This window comes from Camellia sinensis, chromosome 6, assembly GCF_055761805.1.
Source record: "Camellia sinensis isolate YWXY chromosome 6, ASM5576180v1, whole genome shotgun sequence".
Taxonomy (NCBI): Eukaryota; Viridiplantae; Streptophyta; class Magnoliopsida; order Ericales; family Theaceae; genus Camellia; species Camellia sinensis.
Genome location: NC_138966.1, coordinates 36,320,280 through 36,337,113, shown reverse-complemented (window position 1 = coordinate 36,337,113; position 16,834 = coordinate 36,320,280). Strand labels below are relative to the sequence as shown.

Here is a 16,834-nt window from a genome sequence, read left to right as displayed (position 1 = left end):
TGTCCCTCGGGAGTCCGACGGTAGCACACACCCTACTTTGGCAAGAAAGATTCCTCTGGAAGATAACCGAGTCTACCAAGCTTGCACCAACAGAAGTTCAGATTGTCTCTCAGAAGTTCGAGCGAAAACAAGGCGGTCCCTCAGAAGTCCGAGCAGAAACGAGGCTGTCCCTCGGAAGTCCGAGTGGATGCGCACTTCTACTTCGGCAGCTAATGGCAGCAAAGGCTATCCCTCGGGAGTTCGAGTAAGAGTTCACTCTACTTTGAAAAGAAAGATCCTCGGAGCTCGTATTGATGAAATCAAGGGTTGTTCTTCGGACCCGCACTAATGAGAGCAAGAGTTGTCCCTCGGAAGGCTCTCCCTCAGAAGTCCGAGCAGAAACAAGGCTGTCTCTCGGACGTCCGAGTGGATGCGCACTTCTACTTCGGCAGCTAATGGAAGCAAAGGCTATCCCTCGAAGCTCGCACTGATGGAAGCAAGATCTGTTCTTCGAAAGTCTGAGGCGGAGAACACACTCTACTTCAGCAAGAAAGATCCTTAAAGCTTGAACTGATAGAAGTAAGGGCTATTCTTTGGAAGTCGAAATGGGAACACACACTCTACTTCAATAAGAAAGACCCTCGAAGCTTGCATTGATGGAAGTAAGGGCTATTCTTCGGAAGTCCGAGTGGGAGCACACACTCTACTTCAGCAAGAGAGACCCTCAAAGCTTGCATTGATGGAAGCCATGGCTGCTCTTCAGGGGTCCGAGTGGAAGTATACTTCTACTGTGTCAAGAAAACTCCCTTCAGGTTGGTAATTGAGTCTACCATTCCTTTTTCTTCTTTGAGGGGCAACAAAATTGAAAACTGTTTCAAGCAAAATAACACAATGAAGATATACAATGTAGAGAAAATAACTTTTAATGGAGATACATAATATAGAGGAAATAAAATTTTTTCATAACATAAGAAAGATAGAACTTCATGCACAATGCAGTAAATGCAAACTGTAAATGTCATAGGTAGACTTCTTCCGTGGAATGTTGACATTTGCCCCTAGAGTTGCAAGATCATTTGGAAAGCTTTCACCAGCTGCTCGGGTTGTGGCCATCATGCACCATCATAGCCATGCCTTTGGATCTTTTTGTACAGACTGATATCCTCATCCTCGCAAGACTTTTCATGGATCTGTTGTAGCCGGAAGCTTGCTTCTTGTTGGCCAACACACCGGGCTAGGAATCCGGTACCTCCTCGGAAGTAAAGTTCACCTTGAATAATTATGAATTGGGCAAGCTTGGCCATAGTCAATTTTCCAACTTTGCTTCTGAGTTGTTCAAGGACTTCTCCTCTCCAGTCCTCCGGAAGGCCTTTGTCTTCAGGTATTATCGAAGGCTCTATTCTCTTCTTGATAATAATTGTCGTCTCCTCCTCTGGGATATCAACTCCTGCCCTTAATGTAGCGAGGGCGTCTGAAAACTTGTTGTCGGAACAAGGCATATGCTCTATTTTGACCTTCTGAAATTTGTCGAGAAGCCTTCGGACTGTTGTTCGATATGTGGCCAAGGCAGGCTCCTTTAAGACGAACTGTCCTGAAACTTGCTTCACTATCAACTTTGAGTCCCCCCGGATCCAAATCTTCTTGATACTGTGCTTCTCAGCTGCTATCAAGCCTAAAATAAGAGCCTCATACTCGGCTTCGTTATTCGAACAATGGAAATCCAGTTTATAAGACAAATATAACTTTTCCCCACTTTTGCTTGTAAGGACTATCCCGGTTCCTCCCTTCCCTCCGGCTGCTGCTCCGTCAAAGCTCAATGTCCAGAAGGTTTCCTCGGAAGCCATAGCTGTGTGCACCTCTCCTCTTAATTCTTCATTCACTCGTTCATAGTCATCACTTGGAAATTGGGCAAGGAGATCAGCTAAGGCTTGGCTTTTGATCGCCTTGGGGGCTACACATGTGATCTCGAATTCACCCAGTGCTAACAACCATCTTGCCACCTTCCCGGTTATAGCAGGCCTGCTGATGAGGTATCGGATTGGATCACTCCTAGTAACAATCTGAATCTGATGTGCTAAGAAGTAATGTCTGAGCTTTTGGGCGGTGAATACCAAAGCTAAGCAGTGTCTCTCTATCGGAGTATATCGGACTTCTGCTCCTCGAATCTTCTGGCTGATGTAATACACCGGGCGTTCTGCTCCATCTACATCTTGGACCAATAATGCCCCTATGGACTTGGGGGTTGAAGTTAAGTACAACATTAGAGGCACCCCGGGCTGCGGGGCTATCATGGTCTGAGGCGAGGTCAAGGCCGCCTTGATTCTCTCAAAGGCCTTTTGGTGCTCCTGGTTCCACTCGAACTTGGCATCTCCTTTTAACAATGAGCCGAAAGGGGCAGAGATCTCTGTAAGTGATGGGATAAACCTCCGAATATAAGACATCTTCCTGAGGAACTTCTTTAACTCCTTCTGAGAATTTGGGGGAGGCATTGCTTTGATAGACTTGACCTTGTCTTCATCTGCCTCGATACCATGCCTATGTACAAGAAACCCGAGGAACTTCCCGGCCGTCACCCCGAAAGCACATTTGAGAAGATTCATCCTCATTTTGAATTTCTGGCACCTCTTGAATACCTTCTCAAGGTCTCGGAGATGGTCTTCTTCTTTCTTGGATTTTACCACTAGATCATCAACATAATCTTCCACCTCATGATGGATCATGTCATGAAAGATTGCAGTCATAGCCCTTTGGTAAGTTGCACCGGCATTCTTGAGTCCGAAAGGCATGACTGTATAGAAGAAGTTTTCGAGAGGTGTTCTAAAAGCAGTCTTTTCTGCGTCCTCTTCAGCCATCTTAATCTGATTGTATCCACTGAATCCATCCATGAGTGAGAACATCTGGTGTCCCGAGGTAGTATCTACGAGGGTGTCGATGTGAGGAAGAGGGAATTCATCATTCGGGCAAGATTTGTTCAAATCTCGAAAGTCTACACATACTCTGATTTGGCCATTCTTCTTCTTTACTGGCACGATGTTTGCTAACCACGTGGGGTACTGTATTGGCCGGATGAAACCAGCCTGTTGAATTTTTTCAATCTCCTCCTTAATCTTCTCTTCGAGATCTGGATGATACTTTCGAGCAGCTTGCTTAATTGGCTTGGAGTTTGGGAACACATCAAGATAGTGGGAGACTAGGTCTTGATCTAGTCCGGGCATTTCCTTATATGACCAAGCAAACACATCTGAGTATCGGCTTATCAACTTTAACAACTGTTCCCGCTTCTCTGGGCTAAGGCTCGAACTTACGAATACCGGCCTCGGTGCATCTTGTCCATCACTCAAATCTACTTCAATAAGTTGTTCAGGCTGAGGCTTCGGCCCATGTTGCATGCATTCTGGAGCCACTTCAGGCTTTATTACTATATCATTGTCAGGAGGCTCTTCTTTTGACTCGGAGTCGGTGACTGAAGAAACCGACTCCCCGCACCTTCATAAATAGTACACCATCTTACCTCCTTCTCGGACTTTCATCACCTTCCGAGGAATAGGCGGACTTTCTGGTCTGGACATCGCCCGCTTACTTGACTCTGCCATCGGCTCCTTGTCATCTTTGATATCCTCCCAACGAGGAATTTTGATCCCTCGAGGCTTAGAGGTAGTGGGAACTTCTTCGACAGCCAGTTCGGTGAAGTAGATGGCATCAGAATAATGAGCTTCATGGATCTCGAAAGGCCTTTCTGTAGCCTGAATTGTCACCGTCTTCTTTCCCCATTTAGCCTTAACACACTGATGATAACTCGATGGTACAGCCCCATATCTGTGCATCCAGGTCCTCCCTAGAATGATGTGATAATTTGCCTCAGAATCGATAATATGGAACTTGGTGGCCGAGCGAATCTCTCCAACGGCTAAATCAACTGTTACGCATCCGATAGTAACTCTCCTTTCTCCACCGAAGCCAGTGATGACTATCGGCTGCTTCACAATGCGTTCTTCAGAGATTCCGGCTTTTTCTAGAGTAGCGCGAGTCATAATGTTGATAGAGGCTCCACTATCTAGAAAGGCCCTTTTGAACTCAACCCTGTTAATAAAAACAGTCACATAAAGCGGGCGATTGTGAGAAAAAGGATACTTTCGATCAGCCTCGGAGAAAGTAATGGCACTAGATTGCTCTTTTGCCTTCCTCGGGATAGACCCCTCAGTCGACATGCATTCCTCATGGTGTGCCTCGGCTATATTAATGATAGACTTGGTGATTTCCGTTCTTGCCTCCCTGGAAAGTCCAAGCTGGTCAAAGAACTGCTTGAACTTTACACAGTCTTGCAGGGTTTTGGCATAGTGATCCGGATCTTTTTCCACTCTTGGAGGCTCGTAGTTAACCATCTCCTCGGTCTCCTCAAAATAAGATGCCACATAAACATGGTGTCCTCCTCTTCCATAGTATTCTTCTCCTCCTTCTGGATCAAAGGGATCTTCGCCATGAGTCATAAATGTTCTGCCCTCTGGATTGAGAGCACTTCCATAGTAAACTTGCTCACCCTCTGGCTCGAGGATGTCGTCCAGATAACAGTCATCGTCATCGAGATTAGCGATAGCCTCGATCATTGGGCCTTCATAAGCTATCATAGCAACATTCTTGCCCTTGTCTCGGTGTTGAGGATATGGTTGTTCTCGGATGTCTTGAGTCCCTCGCTTTTTGAACCTCAATTCGTCTGCCTCGACTTTATCTCTAAAGATTTTCCTGAGAGTCCAACACTTCTCTGTCGGATGTTTCAATGTACGATGGTAGACACAAAATTCAAGGCTCTCACGGTCCTTTTTTGATGGCATTTCTTCAACATAAGGCAATTTTAGCTCTCCGTCAGCCACCCATTCCTTAACTAGAGCTTTCACTTCTTCGATTCCACATGGATAAGAAACATTCCCCTTTTCACCATTATATTGCTTTCTTTTCTGGCCCCTATGACCTCCTTCTTGTGAATTTCGGGTATCCGGGGCAGAGGCAGCAGCAACGATAGGTCCACGAGATGACTTGAAACTAGTCTTGTAACTGGCTTTAAATCCGGACTCCTGAGCCTGAGGGATGCTAATGTTCCGAGCTGCTTCTATTAATGCCGAGAAGGTGGGTAGCTTGTGGTTAACTAGAAACATTTTGTACCTGCTCAATGCCCCTTCTAGACAAATTTGAACCAGATAACTCTCCTCAACTGCTTCATGACAATCCACGGCCTTGTCCTGAAACCTTTTGACGTAGTCAAGGATGTCTTCACTTTCTTGTTGCTTCTCTTTACACAATGTAAGTGTGGTCACCCTCTCCGCCACTTGAAAGAACTTGGAGTGGAATTTGTTAACCATTTCCTCCCAACTTCGGACAGAGTTTGGGGCCAAATTAACATACCAACTATATGCTCGGTCGGTGAGGGACTTAGAGAATTCTCTCAGTCGGAGGACGTGGTTTGAACCATGAATACCTAGAGTCTCGATGAATCGCACAACATGTTCTCGGGCATTTCCTTGTTTGCCGTCGAACTTGATGAACTTCGGCACTGTATACCCCTCAGGGTATGGATAGCTCAGCATCTCAATGGGGTAAGGCGGCTTGACGTCTGGATCAGGCAAAGAGGGTAAGGTCCTCTTGCCCCGTTCGAGATCGAACATGGCCTGCACATCGGCGAGAGTGAGAAACTGTTGAGGGAGAGAGTTTGATGGTGGTATTCCCGGGACTTGGCTTATGTACCCGAAGACTGAGCTAGGGGCGTCTTGGCCATTCTGGTGCTGCGAATTCATCATTGGTGAGGACATTTGACGATACTGGCCATCAACGCCTATAGACAAGCCAGTTGGTGATGGGATATTGAATTGAGGCCCGTAAAGTCCACCGTACGGCGCTGCTATACCGGGTTGTGCTTGCAGATTTATTGTTGGCACCAAAGGAGGCCCGCTTGGTGCTTGGGTAACATTTACTGGTGGCGTGACAAGATTAGGTACGGGCAGAGCTCCCTTTTGCGCCATCATGCTCCTTATGTTTTCCTGGACACCAACAGTTGCCGGAGCACCATTCATTACACTAGAAACTCCCCTAGTCACCATTGGATCTTGGCTTGGCACGCCATGGAGCCCGGGTATGGGCAAACTGCCGCCGCCTACTGTGGTTTGAGCATGTGTTACTGTGGCCGTGTTGCCATGAGCAATGGGCTGATTGGGGCCTACTTCTCCTTGGATTTGATTTTGCGCTCCGGCGGGAATAACTCCACCACCAGTTTGATTCCCGTTTGGCGCCGGTGCAAAGTTAGAACTCATCACCAACATGGTGTGAGTGAGATTCTGAAGAGTGGTAAGAATCTCTTGCTGAGTATTCTGAAGTCCTTGAATGGCTTCAAGCAAAAGTGGTTGATCTGGAGTCATGGTTCTGTCATCACCACCATTAGAGGATCCTTTTTGGTGAACTTCATCTTCTCCCGCCATCCTTGTTGGAGTTGTGTGGATTCCAGATCTCGTTGAGACCATTAACCAATCCGCCTCCCCAGCAGAGTCGCCAAAATGTAGGAGAGGGTTCAAGAAAAGAGTTGGAAAATTCGAAGATCTTCAAAGATCCTTGAAGAACAACTTCGGATTCTCTAGAATATGATGAGAGGCTTAGATTCTTCAATAATCTCAACCTAGGAACACAACAACAAAGGAGATGATGGAGATAAGAGATTGGGTGAAGAAGAAGGCAAAATGGCTAGAGAATAGAATAATGGCAAGGCTCTCCCATTGATCTCCCACTTTCACTCTCAAGGTTGATAATGGAGAAGGGAAATTAGTTCTTTCCCAAGAGTTAAAAATCTCCAAAATCCATCCCTTGTAAAGCTATGGGTGGGTGCTATTTATAGGCACCTCATGATGTAGGATGGAGCCCATGTGCAAGGCACATGGGGGATATTCTCTCTAACCACCTTGTCCGAGGAGGTGACCTCTCCGAGGAGGTGACTTCTCCGAGGATGAGAAAACCCCGAAGAGGAGATCAATCCCTCGGCGAACCCTTCTTCTTAGCCACACCTAACCAATGATCCCCAATCATCCCAAAGGGTCAGGGGTAGCCCCAGAGGACGTCCTGCCGCAAAAATATTGCCGAGTCTCATGGACCCCCCGGGGTCGTGCCACCTCGACCCGGGTATAGGCTAGTTTAACCGAAGAGTGAATTTATCTCCACTCACCGTCCTCGGGATCGGGTCCTTTGTTCGAACTCCATTACGCCCATGGTTCTGGTGCGTAGATCCCGGAAAGCTCCGAGCCCGCAAGTGTTCTGGGACTCATTAACGGAGCGGCTTCTAGATTGCATCTGAATCCGTTCGAAGCCAAGTGCTTCGGATCTCTAGATTCGTAGGTCCGAATCCTTTCGAGTCCGAGTGCCTCGGATCTCTAGGCTTGTTCAACACCCTTTCGAGTCCGGGCCCGAGTAAGTCTCTAAGTCTCTAAGTTCGTGGATCCGAACCCCTTCGAGGCTTAGAGCGATTCAGCCCGTTTGATGGCGATAAATCTGGGCCCACCGATTCTTGGACTTGCAATAAATTCGGGCCCACTAATCTTGGGCTATTGGGCCTAAATAATTTAGTGGGCTCAAATTAGCCCCTCTTACAGTTTCCAAGACTCTATATGTTGTCGGTTGAGAAGGAAGTTTTTCTTCGTCTGCTTGTGGAAAGGAAAGGTTCTTCGGAAGATTGGTTGCTGGTTTTCAGAAGACCATTAAGAGCTTGGGAGGTAGCTGAGGTTGGAAGGCTTATTAAACGCAGCCAGGATTTCAGTGGCTGAGGCTGATGACTGTTTAAGATGGATTGCATCCCCTGTAGGTAAGTTCAGTATTGCTTCCACTTATAATAGAAATAAGGGAGAAGTTTTGTCTATTGTTCCATCACTGCTATGGAACAATCTCTCTCCGCCTAAAATGCAATTCTTGGGATGATTGGCATAGAAGGGTAAGGTTAAAACAGTGGACTATCTTCAAAGAATTGGTGTGCTCAGTGGGAGTGTTCGCAACATGTGTGTTTTCTACAATACTGACATTGAGTCGGTTGATCATGTGCTCTTGTTGTGTTCGCCTATTTGGAAGGTGTCGTCGAGTCTAATGGATTGGTGGGGTGTTCAATGGGTGGTGCCTGGGTCAGTTGACGGGCTTCTTAAATGGTGGGTTGGGTTTAAATTTAAGAAGTTTGAGTGGTCTGTATGGAAAGCTATTCCGATGGCTTTGCTATAGTCCATTTGGAATTGTAGAAATAAATGTGTTTTTTCAGGTATACAACCTAAGCCGGAAGTTCTTAGTATGCAGGTAAAAGTTAGGATTGCATTATGGATTAAGTATCACCATCCCAAATGTGGTTTGTCAGTGCAGGACTTAATATTTAATTTACCACAAATCAGGTTTCCTGCAGTACGAGGGGTGTGGTATTTTGAGTTTTTTTTGTTGTAGAAGCTGCTGCAAAGGTGGTTGGGTGTGCTGGTGCTGTTGATCTACTTAATGTTTGAATATATAGCAGTATGCATGGTGGCTGGGTTTGGGTAGAACGCTATAGGAGGATGCTCTCTAGTTCTAGGTGGTAGGGTGGGTTGGTGGCTCTGTTTGGCACTATTATTGGGAGTGGGTTGGGAGTTTTTTTTATAATGTTGGGGTTGCTGCTTTGGTTTTGTAAGTTTACTTTTATTTGTTTTGTTTCCTCTCTTGTTCCGTTGATTCTCATCGACCTGTGATGGTGTGCTAGCATATGATTGTGCATCATTCTCGGTACCAATTTAATTGGGATCATTTAAGCCGCTTTGATACTCTTTGCACTCATCCGTTTGCTTTTGATCTACTCTGTTGATTCATCAATAAAGCTTTTTCTTTCTGCTAAACAAAAAAAAAAATATATATATATATATAGTAAGGGATGTGCATAATGGAATTCTCCTATATAGATAAAGATATATATTGTCTCATTCGTTTTTGAAGTAATTTTACGGGGTATTTTTTTTAAGGTCCCTGATATTATGATTTTATAGTATAAATGACATCAAATATTTTCATAATGTCTAAGGTTCGTCAACATCAATCCAAAGAAATTTCAGTCCCAGAGAAAATTGGTCAAGAGAAAATTCACGTCACAGAGAAAATTGGTCCAGAGAAATTTTGGGAAGAATTTATCTGGACCAACCCAAAGAAAATTTAGTTCAAAAACCAGAGAATTTCTCTGGTTTTAACCCAAAGAAAATTCAGTTCAAAAACCAGAGATTCTCTGGTTTCAACTTCAAATAAAACAAAATACTTAATTGATCCCAATTACTTAACTGAAACAAAATACTCATAACCTACCAGTTTTTAATATACAACAAATGGCATATTCATTCGATATATAAGATCATTCAATGCAGTTTACATGTTAACAACGAAAAATAATAATAAAAGAGAAATGACTGGCAGATTCATATCAAATCTCCCAATCATTAGTTACCACTTTCATAATTACAAAGTAGCAAGTTTCTTAAAGGTCCATATCAGATATTGTTCCCTAAATTCTGAAGCCACGCTTTTATGTTGACAGCCCCAAGTTTTCACCTTTGCAACAAGCAATGGGCTTCAGGTCCATCCAAAGCTCCATAGAATATTAATCACTGCAAAATTCATTATTAGTAGCACTTTGTCTAATCATATTTGAAAAAACTCCTTGGTTCCTTCCAATGATAGGACACTTGAGAAAGTTGAAAGTTCAATACACAACTCAGCCAACACTTAAATGATCACTTCCCTTCTTTTTTGGCCAAAAAAATGATATATATATATTTTTTTTTTGTTGTTGCAGGCATTGATTAATTGCATGCATAAACAGACACATTTGGCTGCTTCTGTACCACCAACAGATCATTCATAAGCCCAGAATAAAAGCACACACAAGAACATTTTTTAAGCGAAGGCCAACTGATGTACTAAGGCAACAAGTACTAAATAGGCACGGTACCGACTTCCCTCTATGTATCATGCACACACGCGCACACACAGTTTTGCATAGTTAGGAGATGACGAGAATGTCCACCAAGTCCCAAGTCAGAGGAACTGCTTTGTCTATTAGGAACTTTATCACCCACATAATCATTGCAAATTTGCAAGGTGAGAAGCTACTAAACAGAGAAATTTGAATTTTCTCTAGGTTGAACTCAGAGAAATTCTGAATTTTCTCTGGAACTATAAAACTCTGATTTAATCAATTTATCTTTGGTTCTACTGCTGCTGATTCAATCACAATTTCCTGCACAAACAAATTAATAGTTCTTCAATCACAATTTCATGGACTCCAGAAATTTCTCTGCCGTGGGTTTGATCCTCCACCATTGTTGCTACTGTTGTAAGCGGCTGTACTGATGTTTCAAATTTTCATTTACTCTTGCCATTTCACACCAATCAACAGAGAAATTCTGCTCTGAATTTATCTCCAGAGAAATTTTGAATTTATCTGGAACTGATATTGATGAACAAAAGACAAGGAAAAAAAAGAGATAAGAGAGGCTAGCTATGAAAAAAGTAATTGTTTTGTTTCAGGTTCTGGTGATGGAGTATAATGACTATGCTGTTGCTTATGTGGCCGTGACAAATCAGCAACCTCACTGCCAGACTCCAATGGTCTGAGATTGGGTTCTGGTAAAGGTGTTTCGAACGGGAACGACCTTGACATTGTCTGCCTTGACATCGGGCCACAGAGGCTGAGGAAGACGATGGAGGACAAGGCGGTCCGTAGCGGAACCAAGCATGGCTGATCCGGTTGCGAGGCCGTAGACACGCCCCGTTCCAAACCCTAGCCTCCGGTGCCGGACTGTGACAAGAGCGACTGTTCCGACGCAATCGATCACCTTCGACTTTCTCTCTACTCAAATCAAGCTTACTTACCGCCCCTGTATGTATGTATGTACATGTCTGTGTGTGTGCATAAGAGTAGACAAAAAGAAGGGGGCTGAATTTCTCTGTGATAGATGGGAGGGACTTTAGACATCAAAAAATAATTTTGTGGATCTCTTCCATTATGAAAAGTGGGAGAGGGACCATAGACCAATTTTTCCTAATTTTAGTACTACTCTTCATTTTTCACTAGTTAAAATATAAATAAGATATATAATTCATTTTTCTTAATCATTTTTTATTTGTTTATATAGCATTGCTCTTTTTTTTTTTTACCTATCTTTACAAATTATTTAAAAAGCCTCTCAAGAATCTTCAAATGTAATTAACCTTGGTTTTTTTCTTTTTTTTTTCCATTAAAATAACTATTATAGTAACTAGTTGAGTTAGTTGAACAGAACTTTTAAATATTCATGAATTAGGCGAGTTCAAGTTGCACTTAAATAATCGAGATCGGCTCATCAAATATTTGATAAACTTGAGTTTGGCTTGAGCCAACTCGATTACATAAACGAGCAGAGCTAGAGCTCGAGTTCGAGCTTGAACTTGAGTTTGATTAAAAAAAAAAATACACAAAAAAAATTAAACTTAAATTAATTTACGTATTAAGATAAAAAAAAATAAAAAATTATGAACAAATATTTAAGAATGTTTATATTAATAATAAATTTTATCAATCAAATATGCAAATTTACACAAACATCAAACATAAATAGAAAAACAAAATATATTATAATTGAGAATTAAACTTCATTGAAACAATTTGTATAAATATATATATATATATATATATGTATATTTATTTGTGCACATTAAAACTTAATAGATATGGTAATTTCCAAAATCAAAATTGAGGGTTCTTTTTCCTTTCTTGTTTAGTTTAACCGCCTAAAGCCCTAGGGTTTCCAAATGCTATTGTCATATATAATACAATATATTTTAGACAAATCAAATCAGATTGTTTTGCTCACACGTAATTCATTTTGATTCGGAGATTTTTCTTGGGTCGCACTCTTTAATTCTCTATGGAGGAGGTAGAGAGGACCACCAGCAGCACCACCACCACCATGGATGACTTATGTCCTGAGCTTCTTGAATCCATCCTCTGTCGACTTCCTTTGATTTCTCGCGCAAGATCCAAGTGCGTCTCCAAGACTTGGTGCAGTCTCATCACCTCTCTCCGCCACTCCTTCCCTCCTTCCACCTCCTCTGGCCTTGTCATTTTCTTGACAAACAACATCAAAAACGAGCCCAATAACCTCCATCGAACATTCTTCATCAAAAACCAAGACCATTCCCAAACTTTCACTCTTCAATGCTCTACCAAACACAACCTTCCATGGCTCGTCGATTCCTGCAATGGGTTGCTTCTTTATGCCAAGAACGATCGTAATCACAACTGGTCTTACTATATCTCCAGCCCTGTTCTTGATCAATTCATTGCTCTCCCTCCGAGGCACAAACCATCTATCTTGGCTCGTGAAAGTCTAGCTTTTAATGGGTTGAATTCAAATTCCAAACACAACCACCACCACTTCAAGGTGATTTGTTTCTTCTTTAACGAAGTTGATGCAGAGTCAGGGAAAATCAATTGCCAAACTTTCTCTGCACAAACAGGGGAATGGAGAGAACATGAAGCTCCTTTAAACAACTCTAATCTATTGCTAGAAGATGGGTTTCGGCGTTCTGATTGTTTCAGTCTCAGTGTTTACAGCAAGGGTAGATTGTACTGGATATGGAGTCTATGCATGTTGGTTTACGATGACAAAAGAGAATTCTTTAAGCTTGTTGGCTTACCAAAGAGCAAGTCTCGCAGGAATTTTAATTATGTGTTGTCTCTACAGTTGTGGGAAACCGAGGGGCGAATTCATTATTGTGAACCAATTGAGGAAGGATTTCGATTGTGGATTTATGTTGACGATGGCGATGAAAATTCATATGATTATGATTTCAAGAACTGGCAAGCAAAGACGACGATCGTGTTAGAGCGAATTAGATTGGGTTTGAGTTGGCCGTGCGCATTCAATGAAGAATTGCAGGAGTTGTATATGCAGGTGGCACCAGGAACCATTTTTTCTTACAGTTTTGAGACTCGGAAATTGGCAAAGTTGTGTTGCTATGGCAAGCCTGGTAAAGATTATTCCATTAGCTATATTTATCCATTCATGTTCAACTCTGCCAATTTGATTCCAAGGAACTAATTGAATTGATGATGGCCTATAGGGATATATAAGTAAATATAGTTCAAGGTACATATCTAGCTGAAAGAAAATTCAATTGTGTAATGGTGGTGAGTGGATTGCAAACTATATTGGTGTTAAAGATCAATAATAAGACTGATCCATGCAACAAATCAAAAGTTAAAATCTTGAAATTCTTGCATATTTTTGTATAGAATTTTCATTTTTTTGGAGTTGTAGTTGGTTGACAATGTAACAAGTGAACTCTACCATAGATCTTGAATTAATGAATTCCCTAAAGTAGTTTTTTATTTTTTTGGCTACTGATATATCGAATGAGAATGTTGCTTGCAAAAACTTGTTAGTTAATGAATGAAAGACACTATACATGAACCAAGAAGAGAAGAAACGGATCAAAAGGTTGAGCCTATTTTCCAAAAAAAAAAAAAATTGTTGTTTAGGCCTAAAAATTAGACTTAACTTTTCAAACATGTTGCCTTAGAATATCTAAGGCAATTCTCTCTCTCTCTCTCTCTCTCTCTCTCTCCTCGCTTATATTTTCTCTAATTGGGATAAAAGAAAAAAAATTACAGAAACATCACCCTCACAAATGTTTACTTGTATCCCACCATAAAATTACTTACATACCCAATGTATTTATAATTTTTTTTTCTACTCTCTACTGGACAATCCCATTATTAATAAATTACATATTATTAGATCTAAAAAGTAGTCTAAAAAATAGACTTATATATCATTTTTCAAAAAAAAAAAAAAAAATGATTAATTGTCACACATAGCATCTCAACCAAAGGTCAAGGCTGGAGGAAAAAAAGGACACTTTAATGTTAAAATCAAAAAGATTTCTGACTTGGAAGCTTGAAATGTTGGCGATGGAGGGTCATACTACTACACATTTTACAAATAAAATGTTTTTTGTAAAATTTATTTAGATTTGACTTTATAGTATATCAAATTTGATTTTACACTGTAAGTGATTTTTCAAAAGTATTTTTTCAACATACTTAAACATTTTCATAATTAATTTCAAGCTATTTCAAAGGCTGTCAGAAGTTAGTAGGTTGGCTTTTTTCGGATTTTGTACACATTTTTTTATTTTTATTTTTATTAATACTCAACTATTTTAATGATTCAATTTCAAATTTTTCTTAATTTTGACAGTTTTGATCTGCGTATCCTTATACTTGAGCATACTCTATCAATACTCACTACAAGAAAATGGGGCTTAAAAGACGGAACTATTTGCGACGGTACACTTGCCGTCGCAAAAAGTGACTTTTTGCGACGGTAAAAAATACCGTCTCAAAAAACAGAGTATTTGCGACGGTAAAAAATGCCGTCTCAAAAACCAGAGTATTTGCGACGGTAGAAAAATACCGTCGCAAAAAAGGAGAGTATTTGCGACGGTATTTTTCTACCGTCGCAAATACTCTGGTTTTTGAGACGGCATTTTTTACCGTCGCAAATACTCTGTTTTGTGGTTTTTTTTTTTAAGTGAATATTTTTAAATTTTTAAATATTTTTTTTAGATGCACTTTACTTAAATGTATCTAAAAAAAAAAAATTATGAAAAAATATTTTTAAAAGTTAATAAATACATACAAATATAAAAAAAAAAATGTATTGAATTATTGTATTTCTTTTGTATTTTTGGTATTTAGTGAATTTTTAAAAGATTTTTTTACTTTTTAGGTGCATTTATGTTAGGTGTGTCTAAAAATTAAAAAAATTAAATATTAAAAAAATTCAGTAAAAATAATATAACACGGAAAACAAGAAAGTATAATTTTCTCAAAAGAGTTTTTGGAAAACTCTAACCTAACATAGTGATTGTGGTTTTGAGACAGCTTCATATATATACAGTCACAAAATAGTTTGAATAAATTCAATGGTATTTTTCTGTCACAAAAAAAATAAAAAAAACGATGTCGTCTTACTCTTTTAATATAACATCTCTTTTCATTCATTTTTTCATCTTCCTGTCTCTCTGTATTTATCTCTCTCTGTTCTCTTTATCTCTTTCACTCATCACTCTTCTTTCTCTGTCTGTCTGTGTATCTCTCTCATTTTCTCTCTGTGTCTCTCGCATATCTTTCTTCTCTCTATCTCTTATGTCTTCTCTCTTTATCTCTCTCGCTCATCTTTCTTCTCTCTATCTCTCTCATTTATTTTTTTTTTCTCTCTCTCTCTTATTTATATCTCTCTCTATCTCTTTCACCCATCTCTCTTTTTCTGTGTCTCTCTCTCGCTCATCTCTTTTCGCTCTATTTCTCTCTTTTTGTCTATCTTTCGCTCATCTCTTGTTTCTCTCTCTTTTTCTATCTCTCATTCTCTCTCTCTCTCTCTGTCTCTTTTTCTGTTTATCTCTCTCTCTCTGTCTCTCTCTCACTCATCACTCATCTCTCTCTCTGTATGCTTGTCTATTTGTGTATTTCTCCCTCATTATATTCGTCTTGCTCACTCTCTCCATCTCATATTCTCTATTTATCGAGCTTCTCCTCGATTTATCTATCTTTTCTCTCATCTCTTTTCTCTCTCTGTCTCTTTCGTTCATCTCTCTTCTCTCTATCTCTCTCGTTCATCTCTTTTCTCTCTCTGTCTCTTTTTCTGTCTCTCACTCTCTATCTTTTTCTCTCTTTGTCTCTCTCTCTCTCTCTAACTCATCACTCTTCTCTGTTTGTCTGTCTGTCTGTCTCTGTCTCTCTCTTTCTCTCGTTGTCTCTCGCTCATATCTCTCTCATCTGTCTTCTCTCTCTATCTCTGTCACTCATCTCTCTTCTCTTTATCTCTCTCGCTCATCTCTCTCTGTCTCTTTCTCATTTATCTCTTTTCGCTCTTTCTCTCTTTGTCTATATCTTTTCATCCATTTTTTCATCTTCCTTTCTCTCTTCTCTTTCTCTTACCGTCTCAACCTTACTAAATGTAAAAAAAAATAAAATTCATCAACTATAAAAAAAAAATTATTTTAATAAAAAATAATTTTTTTAACAATTCTTCCGTTGCAAAAAAAAAAAAAATCTTCTCTCTCTGTCGCTCATTTCTCTTCTCTCTATGTCTCTCTCTTTTTCTGTGTCTCTCTCTCTCGCTCATCTCTTTTCGCTCTATTTCTCTCTTTTTTTTTTGTCTATCTCTCGTTCATCTCTTGTTTCTCTCTTTTTTTCTATCTCTCCCTCTCTCCATCTCTCTCCCTATCTCTTTTTCTGTCTATCTCTCTCTTTCACTGTCTCTCTCTCACTCATCACTCTTCTCTTTCTCTCTCTCTGTGTCTACTTGTCTATTTGTCTATCTCTCCCCCACTATGTTCGCCTTACTCACTTTATTACTCTCATCTTCTCTATTTATCGAGCTCCTTCTCTCTCTCTGTCTCTCTCTTTGTCTATATCTTTTCACCCATTTTTTCATCTTCTTCTCTCTCTTTTCTTTCTCTCTCTTATTCATCACTCTTCTCTCTCTCTGTCTATTTGACTCTCTCTCTCTCTCTGTGTCTCTCATTCATTTATCTCTTCTCTCATCTATCTTCTCTCTTTTTCATTGACCACAAAAATTAACTTTATTTTAATGGAAAATATTATTCATATTTTTACCAAATAAAAAAATAATAATTATTTTTTATTCATTAAAATAAATATAAAATAAATATAAAACAAATAAATTTTTAACTTTATCAAATGAAAAAAAAAAATTATCAACTATAAAAATTATTTTAATAATTTTTTATTTTAATAAAAAATTCATTAACTATAACATTTGTA

The 16,834-nt window shown here is 40.1% G+C and overlaps 1 protein-coding gene across 1 annotated transcript; it reads left to right on the top strand.

Moving 5' to 3' along the window:
- Positions 1-11,906: 11,906 nt before the first annotated feature.
- On the top strand, positions 11,907-13,082 carry LOC114263208 (F-box protein At5g07610-like). The gene has a single exon (XM_028203713.2). It carries the CDS (start codon positions 11,907-11,909, stop codon positions 13,080-13,082), a length of 1,176 nt encoding a protein of 391 aa, XP_028059514.2.
- Positions 13,083-16,834: the final 3,752 nt, after the last annotated feature.

Excerpts from the sequence above, each read along its gene's own strand:
- LOC114263208 (XM_028203713.2), top strand. The coding sequence starts at position 11,907 with ATGGAGGAGGTAGAGAGGACCACCAGCAGCACCACCACCACCATGGAT.